The sequence below is a fragment of the Nicotiana tabacum genome, chromosome 5 (genome assembly GCF_000715075.1).
Source record: "Nicotiana tabacum cultivar K326 chromosome 5, ASM71507v2, whole genome shotgun sequence".
Classification (NCBI taxonomy): Eukaryota; Viridiplantae; Streptophyta; class Magnoliopsida; order Solanales; family Solanaceae; genus Nicotiana; species Nicotiana tabacum.
The window spans coordinates 4,787,763-4,804,565 of record NC_134084.1 but is presented as its reverse complement, the minus strand read 5'-3'; the positions used below and the strand labels follow the sequence as shown (position 1 = coordinate 4,804,565).

The 16,803-nt window shown below is 40.5% G+C and overlaps 1 protein-coding gene across 1 annotated transcript in view; it reads right to left on the bottom strand.

Annotated features, from left to right (window-relative positions):
* Positions 1–1,102: 1,102 nt before the first annotated feature.
* The window catches only part of LOC107776654 (uncharacterized), a 48,201-nt gene continuing 32,500 nt past the window's right edge, over positions 1,103–16,803 (bottom strand). The window contains exon 2 of the mRNA XM_075254340.1: positions 1,103–1,334. Coding sequence (XP_075110441.1) covers positions 1,103–1,334 — 232 coding nt within the window. The remainder of the gene's footprint in view (positions 1,335–16,803) is intronic.

Below are 16,803 nucleotides of genomic sequence, written 5' to 3'. Positions count from 1 at the left end.
ATGAACTACTTAAATATCATTTGGAACCACTAGCCCCTTTTACTCATTGTTTGAATGTGGGCATGATTAATTAAATATATTGTCATGGCTATTGGTACAGTTCCCGTGACGTAGTTGTGATACTTCATTTCAACTTAGTTCTAAATATGAATATCCGTAGTTCACTTAATTGAATGCCTTTCCTTTAATAAAATTGAGGCGTGCCATTTAGTTGATTTTCCATGGCCCTCGCAAAGTTGAAAGTGCGTAGTTGCTTTAGGCGCGTTATGTTAAAATTGCCTTCCTAAACTCGGGTGTGCATTTCATGTGACCCAAGTCCCAATCTTAACAACGTTAAATAGAACATGGCTCGGACTGCGGGTGCATTTCATGTGGCGCGGTCCAAAGACGTGATTTAGATGACGTTGAAATCTTCCTTAAAATAATTGAAAGCGGTTTAATGTTAAAATTTGCACATAGATTCGTAATTGTTTAAAATCAGATAATTAAGATGAATATAACAGTTGAACGACCGTGCTAGAACCACAAAACTCGGGAATGCCTAACACCTTCTACCGGGTTAACAGAATTCCATACTCGGATTTCTGGTTCACGGACTGTTAAACAGAGTCAATCTTTTTCTCGATTCGGGATTTGAACTGGTGACTTGGGACATCATAAATCTCCCAAGTGGCGACTCTGAATCTGATAAATAATTAATCCCGTTTCGATTGTCACTTTAAGTTAGAAAAAACTCCCTATATACTCCCTTTTGGGGGTGTAGTGAAAAAGGAGGTGTGACAGGTGATAGCAAAAGGTTGCTCATTAGGAAATGCCTCTTTAATTTGTCCATCCTCCTCCGCGTGGTCATGATTTTCCAACCTTGATAGATGGTTAGATACTTGGTTTTCAATGCCATTTCGATCTCATATTTATACATCAAATTCCTACAACAACAAAACCCAGCACATCAATCTAGCCTTAGATTCTTTTTTGTGAATAGATACATGATTGTTGCATGATCGGTATGGACTATCACCTTTGTTCCCACCAAGTATGCCCAAAATTTTTCAAAGGCCCACACAACAGCTAACAACTCCTTTTTAGTGGTGGTGTAATTCAGTTATGCATCATCAAGAGTCTTACTCGCATAGTAGATGGAATAAAACACCGTGTCTTTCCTCTGGCCTAGCACTACCCCAATAGCATGGTCACTTGCATCACACATAAGTTCAAATGGTAAGGACCAATCTGGTGCTGCAATAATGGGAGTAGCCACCATCTTCTTTTTTATCTCTTCAAATGCCTTCAGGCATGTGTCATCAAAATTGAAAGTTACATCCTTTTCAAGCAACCTGGACAAACGAGTAGCAATTTTAGAAAAATCCTTAATAAAGCGCTGATAGAATCTCATGTGTCCCAAGAAACTCCGGACACCCTTCACTGAATTAGGTGGAGGTAATTTTCAATCGCCTCCACCTTCACCTTATATACTTCAATGCTGCTCCTAGTCACCCCGTGACCCAACACGATGCCTTCCTACACCATAAAGTGGCATTTTTCCAATTCAATACCAGATTTGTTTCTTCACAACGGGCCAACACCTTGCTCAAATTCTTCAAACAATCATCATAAGAAGACCCAGAGATAGAAAAATCATTCATAAAGACTTCCATAAATGTTTCCACCATATCGGTAAAAATAGTCATCATGCATCTCTGGAAAGTGGTTGGTGCATTACAAAGACCAAATGCCATGCCCTTGAAGGCGAAAGTGCCATATGGACAAGTAAAAGTGGTCTTCTTCTGATCCTTTGGTCATATGACAATCTTATTGTACCCCGAATAACCATTAAGGAAGCAATAATATTCATGCCCTGCCAATCTTTCCAACATTAGGTCAATGAATGGAAGCGGGAAATGGTCTTTGCGGGTTGCTTTGTTGAGCCTTCTATAATCAATGCAAACTCTCCACCTAGTCATGGTGCGAGTAGGAATTAACTCATTTTTTGCATTCTCTACCACAGTCATCCCCCCTTTTTGGGCACACATTGCATTAGGATTACCCAGTTGTTGTCAGAGAAAGGAAAGATGATACCTGTATCGAGCCACTTAATTACTTTTATCTTTACATAAGAGGGAGGATTTTAGGTTGACTCTTGAGTTTTTAAAGGTAAAAGACTAAGGCGACATTCAAAATACATAGGACTGCATATTAGGGGAAACATACAAACAACTAAAAGGCTCATATATACCTTCTCAAGTAAATCATATAAATAGCATGACTTAACATATTTAGGGTCAGAATTTAAAGTACTAAGGCAGGGGAGTTTAATTGCTGAAGCAGACCAATTTATTACTTAACTCAGATAAGAAGTCCGAATCAGGCTTGCCTACAGGTTGTAGCAGTTGCTAATTAAACAAAACAGAAGAAGTGAAGCATGTAGAACTTGAATTAAAATAGAACAGATCCTATAGGCATGATGTCTACCCTTCTAATAGCTAAATATGCATAGTTACCCCATCCCTTTCACTAGCCAACCCCAATATTTGCTAAATTATTACAGACCAAGTACTGAATTACAACAAAAAAGTGCAAAATAAAAAGTTACAACCATAGGAAGCCTGATTCTGATATGAAATAAACCACCTCAAATGCCACTTGTTTCAAAGCCTTTCTCAGACCAGGGTGTGTCAAAGTTCCTTAAGGATCTCAAGGGACCCCGGGCAGTGCTTACACCCAGCTTTGCATAACCAGATAGAGATAAGTGCAGTGTGGAAGGGCCAGCCCTTATGTGTCTAAGTTCAGAGGGAACTCAAGGGTCCCAAGGCAAGGCTCACACAAGAGGGGCAGAACCTAGGTTCTAAGAGTATAGTGGAAGTGCAGAAATAGAGATTTATTTAAAAACTGGGTGAGAATAGTAAGGGATAAGGGTGATTTGAAAACAGTAGTAGTAAAACTTGAACTACACAAAATCAGTAATTGTACAAAGGGGTCAGGGGTTTAGGAATACATAGCATGAGGCATATGACCCCAGGAAGGGTCAGGTTTTAATTCAAGTTCTACATGCTACGGAATTTTGAGGGTCCCCCTCAAAATTCTACCCCAGTTTGATGGGTTGACGCTTCTAACTGCTGTCCGTGCAGCGATTGGCTGAAATTACTTTGGAATTTTGAGGGTCCTCCTCAAAATTCTGCCCTAGTTTCCAATTGCGGGGGGAAATGAAATTTTATTGAATTGTGACCGAACTAATAAGGCTGCCTGCATATCCCCTTTTAAACGGGAATCAGGTCAGGCGTAGTTCAATTTACATCATATAAAGAAAGCATGAAGATTACACATAGTAGCGCTTGACTGCATCTGAATTGATTGGCTTTGGGCAGACTTCTCCGTCTATTTCTGCAAGTATGAGGGCTCCTCCTGTTAGAACCCGATAGACGATGTATGAACCCTGCCAATTGGGAGAGAACTTCCCTTCGGCTTCGTCTTGATGCGGAAAACTTTTCTTTAACACCAGCTACCCGGTGTGAACTATCTCGGGTTGACTCTTTTGTTGAAGGCTCTGGACATTCTGTTCTGATAGAGTTGACCATGGCAGACTGCATTCATTCTCTTTCCGTCGATAAGGGCTAGTTGCTCATAACAACTTTTCACCCATTCTGTATCGTCGAGCTCAGCTTCTTGTATGATCCTTAGGGAAGGAATTTCTACCTCAGTGGGAATGGCAGCCTCTGTACCATAAACTATCATATAGGGGGTTGCCCCGGTTGATGTGCGGACTATGGTACGATACCCCAGAAGAGCAAATGATAACTTCTCATGCTAATGTCTATGATTCTCTATCCATCCAGATCTAATGATAACGAAGCAATCTACAAATGAATGTATCTCATGCTTGGCGCAATTGTCAATCAGGATGTGTATATTTGGCAAAGGGAAGTCGTCTTTCGGACTGGCCCGGTTGAGATCCCGGTAGTCGACACAGACTTTGGCCTTCCCATCCTTCTTTGGTACTGGCACAATATTGGCTAACCATGTCAGGTATTCTACTACCCTAAGAACCTTAGCTTTGATCTGTTTGTTGACTTCTTTTTTGATTTTCAAACTCATATCGAGCTTAAACGTTCTGAGCTTTTGCTTTAGCGGTGAAGACATTAGATCGGTTGGCAGTATATGAGCCATAATAGACGTACTCAGACCAGTCATATCATCATACGACCATGCGAATATGTCCTCATACTCTTTTAGGAATTCTATATACTCTTTATTCTTTGATGGCGATAGGTGAATGTTGATTCGTGTTTCCTTGAAGTTTTCTGTATCTTCCAGGTTGACAATTTCGGTCTCGTCCAGGTTGGACTTAGGTTTGTTCTCAACTTCTTTGACAATCTCATCTGGTATATCATCTTCCTCTAAATCAATGTCCTTTGTTGCATTATCTCATTGCATATCACAGTCATTGGTTCATCAAGATAAGTAACAGTAATGTTGTATAAGTAAAGTAATGAGAGAAAAATAATAATGAGTGTTGATTCATAAGGAAAGCCAAAATTCTTTGATAAATTGCATAACTGTTTTGAATATCGAAGATCTTATTGCGTGAATTGAAAATGCGGAAAGAAAATCATTTAGTAACTAAAACAGTGAATAATGCTTGTTTTAGCGTTGCTACCCCGAGGCTCATCGGGCTCTGGTTGTCCTGATGCTCCAATTATTGAGGCGTGCCCCTCTGCTCACAGTCTATATGGAAGGGCCTTCCTCCCCCTTCTCTCGAGAACAACACAACAGTCCATGTCATTATCTTCTAAAACAAGTTCTTCACCAATGCTAGTTCTTCTTCTTCGTCTGACCTATAAACAATGTCAGTCTGTTGGAAGATCTGCTCCAAATGCGGTATTGGCTGCTCCAGTGGATACTAAGGACCGCGCCATGGTGGCGATCAGTTGTTGAATTCTTCCCAGGTGTAGTCATATCCTAGACCGAAAGTAGTGTCATGCTTCTTGAGTTTTATGGGCTTAGCAATTCCTTGGAGGTTCTTGCCGAGCCCCTTGCCAGGTTCATACCCACTCCAATTCAATATACTCTCGATTTTGTTATCCCACTATTTTTCCTTGTCATTAGCATTTACTCGATCAATATGATGGTGAGTCTCTCCACCCAGCTTCCTTCTTCCTTCGATTGCCAGAATGGTCTGACGATTGTATATAGGGTTGCTACTGTCACCGTGAATGATCACCTCTTGGTGATTCCATTCGGATTTTACCACCTGATGCAGTGTTGATACTACGGCCCCAGCAGTATGAATCCATGGTCTTCCCAACAGCACGTTGTAAGATGCTGGCAAGTCTATCACTTGGAAATCGATATCGAACCATGTTGGTCCCATCTGCAGGCATAGGCTAATCTCACCAATGGTGGACCTTTGAGAACCATCAAAAACTTTCACATTGATTGCTCCATCTTTTATCTCGTGCAGTCCTTTACCTAATTTCTTGAGTGTTACCAGTGGAAAAATGTTGAGACTGGAACCTCCATCGATTAGGATTCTAGTGATAAAATAGTCCTCGCATTGCACGGTGATGTTCAGTGCCTTGTTGTGCCCCAAACCTTCAGGTGGCAGCTAGTCCTCATGAAAGGTGATCTTATGGCTCTTCAACACTTGTCCTACCATGTTATCCATTTCCCCGCCATTGATGTTACTTGGCACATATGCTTCACTTAGTACCTTTAGCAGAGCATTCTTGTGTGCCTCAGAATTTTGTAGCACAGCAAGAATGGAGATTTGCACCGGTGTTTTATTCAACTTGTCGATGACCGAGTACTCCTTGGCCTGTATCTTTCTCCAAAAATCGTTGGACCTGTCTCAATAATGGGTGGCCGATTGGAGGCATGATTTCTTGACTTAGCTAGATGTTCTGGGGTGTAGACTCTACCAGTTCTTGTCATACCCTGTGCTACAACAGTCTCTTCGAACCTAACCTTGTCTTTCCTCCTTGCCTCGGCTGTATAGTCCTAGGGTATAACCTTTGTATGGAATGGTGTCATGGCCGACATCGCCACTAGGATCGGCGTGGCTATCCTTACTTTGAACGGAGCATGTGCCTTGGGTGGTAAAACTGCAACTTCAAACGGTGTGGGTGCATTTGCCGGAGACACGAATTTGACCTCAATTGTTGCTGGTGTCTTTGCAGATGATGTCACTTCAAATTCAAGTGGCACTGACATATTTACCTTAGCGCCTCTAGATGGTTGAATCTGGACTATGATTGGATTAAGAGTAACTATTGGCTTATTCTGGTCATCACCTTCTGCGATCAACTCGATTGATTCCTCGGGATCTCAATCATCTTCTATTTCAATCATGTGGATACCTCCACCCTTATGGTCTGGCAGAGGGTTGTTGCGGACATTTGGAGCGGGTTCCTTTGCCACAATAATCTTGTTATCAAATAAAGTCTGGATCTTATCTTTCAAGGAACGACATTCGTCAATAGTGTGCTTTTTCATGCCGGAGTGGTATGCATAGGATTTGTTTGGGTTAACCCACTAAGAAGGGTTCTCAGGGGTTGCAGCAGGGATAGGGGTGACATAACCAGCAGCTTTGAGTCTCTCGTACAATTGGTCAATGGGTTCAGCAATGGTTGTATATTACTTTGGAGGTCTGCGATCAAAATTAGGTCAGGGTCTAGGGAAGTTTTGGCATGCATGGGGTGAATGATAGTGGGATGGTTGAGATTATAGGTTTGGTAGACATGGGCGGGTTGGGAATATCTAGGTGAAGTAGGTTGATATGTAGGAGGTGGAGGTGATTGATAAGTGGGTGGTGGAGCTTGGTATGAGGGTGAAGGTGCTTGGTAATTTGGGGTTGGCTGATATATGACTGGAGGTGTTGGGTAAGTTTGGTATTTGAGGGGAGATTTGGTCCTCTATGCAACTATTACGGCCCCTACGTCCCTTTTCTTGGACACACCACCAGACTACAAGGCCTTATTTATAGCTTGTAAGGCGTCGAAGTTTGTAACCATTCCGCTTTTGATAACTTCTTCAATCCTTTTACCCACTTTAATAATGTCGGAGAATTTATGGCTCTAGATCATCATTAGTCGTTCATAATACTGTGGATCCTGAGCCTAGACAAAGAATTTGTTCATCTATTCTTCCTTTAAGGCAGGTCTGACCTTAGCAGCTTTGGACCTCCACCGAGTAGTATACTTGCAAAACATTTATGTAGGCTTCTTCTTTAGATTTTGAATATAGAACACATATGGCGCATTCTCTATGTTAAACATGAACATGTCCATAAAGTCGGACGCCATGCTTACCCAGCTTGACCACTTCTTTGGATCTTGGCTGATATACCAAGACAAAGCATCTCCTTTCAGACTCCTCATGAAAAGCTTCATGTGGATTCTCTCATCCTTCCCTACTCCAACAAGCTTGGCACAGTACGTTCTCAAATGGACCCTTGGATCCCCTGTACCATTAGACATTTCGAACTTCGGAGGTTTGTACCCCTCGGGCAGTTCGACATCGGGCTGTATACAAAGATCTTCATAGTTCAGCCCCTCGATTCCTTTGCTTCCCTCAACGCCCTGAATCCGGCTAGTCAATTTCTTAAGTTCCTCAGCTAGGTTTCTGATAAGCAGATCCTTTTCATCAGACTCAGGTGTGCTTAAGATAGGTTGGGTGGAGTGTGGCATGGTCTCCACGTATATAAGGGTGTTATGGTGGGTGTGAAAGTGGTCGTTTGTGGAGATTTGGGATTCCGGGATGAGTAGCGGAGCATTGTTTGGGGTATGGCAGGTGTTGCATTGGGTCTTTGGTGGAATACTGGGATGATTCTGTTGCTTTGGGATGTTTAGAGGCAGTGTAGGGTTTTGAGTATTGGAAAAGGTGATATCTGCGGTGCTGAGGGAAAATGACAGGCTTGCCAAATTCCAGACCTGATCGAGCTCTTCTTGAAATTTCAGCAATTTCTGTTCAAGTTGGGATACATTCTCCTTAGGAACTTGAGTACCATGGCCATTGGTGGCCTCTACCCGTTCGGTTGAATTCTCCTTTCTGACGTTGTTCAAATCTTCTATTTTGCCTTTGTTCTTGTTTTTGACAGGACTAAGAGGAGGAGTGGGTGGAGGGCCCCTGGATCTCGTGGAATAGGATGATGTTGCCAGAGTGCATGAACTAACTTTTGGGTAGGGGAATAATAAAAACAAAACAAAGAATAAAACAAAAAGGTAACCAAGTTAGTGAGGATCATAAAAAGTATTGCATTATTTAAACACATAGTGCAGGAATTTAGATCATGTCCTAATTTGGGGGCCTCTTTATGCCCGAGGTAGGCCTAGCGACAAATTGATTTGGAGAACTTAGGAAGTTAAATGCCTTATTTTATTGATAAAAAGTAGACGAATCCCAAATTGACACTAAATAAACAGGAAATAAAAAGTCACTAATGTCCCTTGGCCTTATTACATTTTAGAAAGCAAACGATAAACTTCTATCTATTTGGTCCCGGAAGGACCTTTCCCAGATTCGGCATCCTTGGATCCGTCGAACAGTTTCCCCAACTCGCGAAGTCCCAGCAACAGGTATGCTCTGGCTAGGTGTCCACCTTCTGTCCCTTCAGCATTTTGACAATCTTCGACCCTTTTGAGAAACTTTCTCTCCAATTCCACTATGCCTCGCTCCAAGTATCCTAGTCACTTGTTGGCACTGACAGCCATGTCCTTCCATTCCTCAATCAGCTTCTGATTGGACTCTTGTATCTTGTGGTGTTCGCTTTCGTACTCCCGGATTCTTTTGCATAGTTGGTTGTATTTGACCTGTGCCTCGGCCCTTTCATCTATAATCTTGAGACCTCGAACAAACTTTGGCTGGCCCAGACCATCATGATTGTCTTCCAACCAACCTAAGTAGAAAGGAGCACAACCAGTATGATACCTATCTGGCTCGATGATATCTCTCCCCAGTATGATATTGCAGTGCCACATATGCTGGGCTTAGCACTTGTAAGGACTATCATCATTCTGGAAGTCAACCCGGAAATGACTCATCTTGTCGACCCTAGGTATAACCTGTTTCCTACCAGCTTGTCTCATAACTCGGAGAGGGACGTAAGGATAGGTTCCTCTCAGACCAATCAATATCAGGAAAGGTACATCTCTGGATCGGGCGATGAACTCCTCGGTCGGAAACCACTCGAACATCTGTTCTTCAGTCTGATTATCAAATAGCTCAACCCATGCTTTGCAATCCTCTGGCTGAGCGAACATATTGGGGATGTAATTCATTCGCTTTGGATGATGGAAAGTGATGTGATCATCCCAATCCCTTCGCTAAATCTCTTGTCGGTATTTGCCCTTTTGGAGGTGTTCTATGGGCCAGAGTTGAAGTAATAAATTGCAATCTTCGAAGTGCTTTGCTCCTCGTTGACATTTCTCCAAGGCTCGGTATATGTCTGCAATGATCATGGGCACTATGCTGAATGGTTGCCCACCAATCCCTTCCATTAGGGTCTTCGTTACCATAGCCAGCCTGGTGTGGATTCTTGCTTTCTTAATTGGAAACACGATCAGCCCCAAAAAACGAAACATGAAGACGAAGACCCTTCGATGGATGTGCCCTAAAGATGTGATGGCAAACTCGTCAGGGTAGGTACGGTAGGATTTGCTGTGACCGCACCTTTCATACAAATAGTCAAAAGAAATGTAGGATTCCTTCAGACATGTCAATTTTGGATTCTTCTTTAAACCCATCATTTTTAGGAAACCCTTGCCTTTGCGGTTCTCAGGCATCAGCAGACCCGGATTTTCCCACACCAGACCGGCCAATACTCCTATCTCCTCTAGCAAGGGTGTCATTTTAATGTTCCCAAAGCAGAATACAACCCTTCACAATCCCAAAACAGTGTGGCAGCTTCTATGATCTTGTTGTTAGGTTGGATCTCCAAAAGGGAAGGTAGGTTTCCCAGATACTTTCTGACGAGAGTTTGATCACTAGAGTGAAGATCTTTCCACCAGCTTTGCAGTCTTGGGCGGATGTTGGTGACCATGCCGAATCTAGGGGCTTCGTGCCTCATATTTCTACAAAACAAATAAGGTTAGACCCTTACCCCCACCAGACTCGACTATTTAATACCAATAATTAGCATGAAGCATTTAGTTCTCCAAATAAGTGCACAGAACGTGGTGATGTTCGTTTGGGTTTAAGAAACCTAGTAGACTTTGGATAAGGCTATCTTAAAGGATCATTATGTGGACAACATAACTGACCCGGCTAGGTTTGACCATGATGCATGCACAATTTGAATAGAGTAAGGTTTCTATGGGGGTTTTAGACTGGTACCCTTGAGCGGACAACTCAAGGGGAAAGGCGCGGAACCATCGACTGCACTTCTAATCAACTGGTTTTATCGCATATATGTCTTTCCTAATTTGGGGGGGTAATGATATAGGAAGAGCACAACCACTCATTATAAACGTTGTTATGACATTTATTTGGCACGAGTGGAGTATGATGTTGAGCATGATTATGCAATAATTAAACATGTTGGCACGTATTTTCACGTTAAGAAAGCGATAAATACAATAGTTTCATAATTTAAAATTAAATGCTTAAAGAAATTTAAACAAGTAATTGCACATAAGGGAGGGTACAAATTCACAAGAACAATCTGAAGTGGTAAAAGCCTAATATCCCCAGCAGAGTCTCCATGCTGTCGGGCCCCCTTTATTCCTCTTCGCATCGGAAAATCGAGTTTATGACATTTTGGGAATAAGATAACTCATTCCTTTTTGGGAACTGGGTTTTGCATTTGAAGAGTCGCTACATAATTATTTAAGGTGCATTAGGACACCTATAGGGTTCATTTCTAAGTTTGTTTGATAACCAGAGATAGGGTAATGGCTTGAAATTATCCCAAGGGGAAGGTATTAGGCACCCCCTCAGGATCCACTAGTGTGGTTCCCGGCCAGACAGTTTTGTGAATTTTGTACAATTAGCAGATAGACAAGTATAAGCTCAAGTAGTAGGGGATTTGAGTTTGAACACATAAGAGTTTGAAAACAATTAAAAGGGCGAATTTTAAAAATGAGTTATAGTAAAGAATATATAAAAGGAAATGAGGGGGTCCTAGGTTTATTTATAATATGAATCACATCAATGTGATACCCGGCATGATACTCCTCAGAAGAGGGGATACACATGGTATTAGCGCACCGGTCATCATATCCATATCTACCCTTTCACCCCGTTAAGGTATTAATGCGCGGGTTGGTCTCGACCTCTATTACATGCGATTACCCGTCCCATTCCTATCAATCCCGGAGGAATTTAGGACTACTATTCCTATAAGAGGGAGCATTTTAGGCTGACTCTTGTGTTTTTAAAGTAAAAGACTAAGGCGACATTCAAAATACATAGGACTGCATATTAGGAGAAACATACAAACAACTAAGAGGCTCATATATACTTCATCAAGTAAAGCATATAAATAGCATGACTTAACACATTTAGGGTCAGAATTTAAAGTACTAAGGCAGGGGAGTTTTAATTGTTGAAGCAGGCCAATTTATTACATAACTCAGATTAGAAGTCCGAATCAGGCCTGTCTGCTGGTTGTAGCAGTTGCTAATTAAACAAAGGCGGATTCAGTTTTGTTGTTATTACATAAGGCTTGCCTAAGTGTGTACTGGTGACATCCTATAAACATGATATCTATTACTGATTTCGAATGGAGCAAAGCAATGACAGTTTTAAATGAGCAATTTGGATCCGATAGACATGCTATCTAAACCGTATTAATAAAAGGAGTAGGTTCTTTAAAACTGACTCAGAACAGTACGAGTCAAACTGATTTTCGAACTAGACTGGTTTCAGATCCTATAGGCATAATCTCTATTATTGCTGATCTATAATTCCAATAGACATGATATCTAGTTGAACGTGAAATAAAGCAAGCAGGACTTACTTGAAATTCCTATGGGCATGATTTCTATGAAAAATACTAATTTTAATCTTATAGACATGACGTTGGATTATAGCCATTTAGATCCTATAGTCATGGTGTCTAAGTATGGAATTAAAACATGCAGAATTTATTAAAATAGATACTATAGGCATGTTCTCTATCTGCGTGAAAGTGGAGCATGCAGAACTTGAATTAAAACAGAACAGATCTTATAGGCATGGTGTCTACCCTTCTAATAGCTAAATATGCATAGTTACCCCATCCCTTTTACTAGCCAACCCCAATATTTGTTAAATTATTACAAACCAAGTACTGAATTACAATAGAAAAGTGCAAAATAAGAAGTGACAACCATAAGATGCCTGATTCTGACTTCCTCTCTGAGTTATGGAATAAACCACCTCAAATGCCACTTGTTTCAAAGCCTTTCTCAGACCTGGGTGTGTCAAAGTTCCCTAAGGGTCTCAAGGGACCCCGGGCAGTATTTACACCCAGGTTTGCATAACCAGATAGATTTGAGTGCAGTATGTAATGTCCAACCCTTATGTGTCCAAGTTCAGAGGGAGTTCAAGGGTCTCAAGGCAAGGCTCACACAAGAGGGGCATAACCTAAGTTCTAAGAGCATATTGGAAGTGCAAAAATAGAGATTTATTTAAAACTGGATGAGAATAGTAAGGGATAAGGGTGATTTGAAAATAGTAGGAGTAAAACTTGAACTACACAGAATCAGTAATTGCACAAAGGGGTCAGGAGTTTTAGGAATACATAGCATGAGGCATATGACCCCAGGAAGGGTCAGGTTTGGACATGCACATCAATAGATGATGTTGGCATGCCCACAAACCAGCCAGAGAACACAAACACAAAGAGAAGATATGGGGTTTGGGATTCATACACATAGGAAAGCATTAATTTAAAAGGGAAAGGGAACACATTTCAACATGCTAGTAGTGTAACTTGATTGCAGAAACATAAGCAGAAATAGACAAACATGAGAGAAGTTGGAACAATTACAGAAAACATGTTGTTGATGCTTGAAAATTAACTAGGACATACCAGTAAGAAACAAAGTGCAGAAAGGAAAGAAAAAACAAATTTCCATAGCCTAGCCTTGGCTTTTAGCCGACTAGACAAACCAGTAATACAAGTAGTAGTAGAGAAAAGAGAGAGTTTTGAGTGAAGTGTGTGTTCTGAACTCAGATGGTTCGTTCCTATGAAATAAAAGAAGGTGGGTATTTATAGTTTTGAAAATAGGTGAAGAATAAGGTAATAAGTAAAGTCTTAACACAAACATGGAAACAATCACAAGTTAGAATCAATTAACCAAGGTGATTCCCTTTAATTAAGCAATCCCTATTTAACGGGTAGCAGCAGGTCTAATAAACGAAGGAAAATCAGTTTGGAAACAGAATGATTATTGTGAGCACGTGATTTTTGTTTCGCGCGACAATCGCTCCAAAAGAAATAAAAAATAATAACAATTGGTCCTGCTGTACAATTTTTGGATTTTTACATGGCACTTTGTTAATTATTTACGATTTTTGCCCATTTTATTTTATTAAAACAAAATACAAAAAATGTATGTGTCATGCGTAATTTGAACCGTAATCCGGTTGTTAAATAGAAAATCATAAATAGGCATCTTTGTTCGTGATTTTTGTTTTGTTTGATTTTACGTATTTTAAATATTTTGATATATGTGTGCAAATAATTGTATTAAGTGTTTATTTAATTTTAATTTGATTTACTTAGGTTTTGTTATAAAATAAAAAAAATAATAAAAGAGAGAGTGCAAAATTGGGTTTGAAAATCAGTTTGGGCTGATTTTCATTTTAATTCAAAGCCCAAACAAACTCAGCCCAAACCCCATGTAAACCCGGTCCAGATCAGCTAACCTCAGGAGGCGTTCCAAACGACGTCGTTTTGATCCAATTTGATCTAGGCCGTTGATCTCAGATTGATCAACGGCCAAGATCTCTCACCCCAAACCCACTAACAGACCCGACCCGTCTCACCCGGACCGACCCCAACCCTTTACCCTTGAAACGACGCCGTTCCCTGTTAGTCGAAGGATCCTGGCCCTTCATCACATCTCATCCAACGGCCAGGATCCACCTACCCACTAACTATATAAACTCATAACATTACCCTGCCCCCCCTATCCGAACCCCAGCCTTCATCGTCTTCAACCCAAAACCCTAGAGCCGCCTCTGTACACCTTCACCATGAAAGCCGGCGGCATGAACGCCGATGACCTTCACCTTAACACCCTAAAACCACCTTGACACCCTGAATATGGATCTGTAGTCTGTTTAGTTCGAATCATCCTCTAGATCCTCGAATCTTCAGTTAAAGATTCGAACAAAACTCGATCTACATCGATCTGCCCTAGATTCATACCAGACAATCACCGGACCCCCCTCGTGACCAAACCATGCTTGGTTTGGTCCGAATCTAACCTTGGAAGCCCAAATCCCAAATCTACCATCCACGAACCCTAGAAGCCCCAAGCCTAGTCTGTGCCTGTTTAAGCCAAGAGATTAGGGTCTAATGGACCTTAATCGAAGTGTTTCTCATCCGAGAAACACTTCGTTTAAAGTCCGTTCAACCTTAAAGAAGGTCTGTTCAAACACAAGCTGATTTTCTATTTCTTCTTTCAAAGTTTTAAGGTAAGTTTGTTTTCTCCTTGTTATTCAGTACGTGTGTGGTTTCAAGGTCTGTTCATATTTTGTGTAATTTATTTCAAATTTTATCAACTGTGTCCTGTCCACTTTGCCTAAACCTCGTTGTCTTGAGTCCTTCTTCTATTTGTTCTGATAATGCGTATGTATTTATATGTTGTGCAATTAGCTGATTTTCAAATTTGAACTGACTAACTGATTCCTCGAGTACAATTCTGTTTGGTCAGTACAATTCAAACCTTGTGTGATACTGTTAAATGCCTGATTTTTGGTTACGATTGTATGTGTTATAACTAGTATAGTCGAGTCAACATATGTCGTCAATTAGTTTCAGTTGTCCGAACAATAACAAATCGACTTACTTCTGCTAAGTATTTGTTTGAATCAATTAGGAACTGAGTTTGTTTACTTATAGTTGTTAATTTGAATCAGAAATGTAAAAGGAATGTTTTGTTTAAGTTCTAAATTGGAGGGCATGTGCACTTGTGCACAGCATGTGCATTTGTGCACCACAGGTGCATTTGTGCACAGCCTGGTTCCTGCATAAAGGGCTTTTTGATTTAAAAATAGTTTGACAACATATGCTGTCAGATATATTCTGCTGCCCATACTTTGCTTTAGTTTCAGAAATAATAAACCTTACTAAAAGTGAAGCCTGCCAAGGAAATGTGATGGGGTTAATACTTAAATAGCTAAGTGGAAACTGAAAAAAGATAGATAGCACATGGGAGGTGGGCTGATTGTTTAACAGGCTGTAAAAGGGTGGAATTTAAGCTATAAAAGGGGGAACTTCCATCAGTTAAAGGGGGGACATCTGATAGGAGACAGAGATAAGAAAGGGTGGGCACATTGAGAGATACAGAGACAACAAAAACACACAGAGGGAACTCAGACTGGACTGGGGGCTGGGATTTTTAGAATAGATAGAGAGGGAGATAAAGGAAGGATACACATACAGAGAGGATTGAAAAAGGATAGAACTAATTTTAGGAAAACACAGATAGAGAGAGGTTAAGAGATAGAAAGCATACAGTCAACAATCAGAAACTGTTTCTTCCTATTGTTGTTTGGGTTTCATTTGTTCAACCCGTTCAATCAATTCTGATTCTTTGAAGTTACAATTGAGTCTACTAGTCGAGTGTTTTCATTGGTTTACCACTGGTTTTGGTCTGCCTGGAGTTCTGATTCTACTCCACTGTGTGTTGCTGTCATTTGGCTACTCTTTCTATCGGCTATAGTTGCATTCTTGCACTCGAGCCTGTTCTGTTGTGTTGCTTTGTTTGCTGCTGTCACTTTGTTCCTGCTGCTGCTGATTTTCTCTATCTTCTTCCTCTTCTTCTGTTGTATTCAACATCCAGGTACACATTTCATACTGATGTAACCATGAAAGGCATGAATTGAAAGATCTGAAGAATGTTTAATCATCTGTTGCCTTACTTACAGCTTTTGCGAATATTGTTAAAGTTGTATAAATTCCTTTATTTGTAGCCCAATAGAAAACACATTAGTAAGTCTATACTTAATTGAAAATATTCTGGCCGAAAAATGCGATATGGTTTGTTGGCAGTACACGTGATGTAGTCATATGATTTATGGAATGTGCTATCATTTGGTAGAATTGTTAATTCAAACTCTTCTTCCAGTTATGTTTTGAGTATGTAGGGTGAATGGTTGCTTGAAAAATTTTGCCGAGTACAACGCAGTCTTAAGTTTAGGAGCTTCAGTTTCGGTAGGCAGTTTTAGGTTAAATTCTGAATGTTATTAGTAGTTACCATCTAATGAGTAACCTTTTTTTATTAATCTTGTTAAAATAAATTCAAAGTTTAACTCGAGGAGTATTTGGGGCTAAGTGTAGTGTTTCATCAATCTCGTGTATAATTCTCCTACTCAATTAAAAGCACGTTCCATGAGGTATAACGCTTCTTCACTTCGTAAATGATTAAGCAGGTAATTAATAAGAATCCGGATTTGGCCAAAGCACATAATTGAATTAGCACGTATCTTTTTTCTTTTATTTTTAGAGACAAACACATTAGAAATGTAGTCGTTTTAGGATATCCTTTCTAAAATAGAGACGAGCCTCGCCAAATAAAAAATGCAAAATTGCGGGGCCCTCAATATATAATCATAATAATTATTCAGAATTCAGGATAGGCCGTTTAGTGAATTTCATGG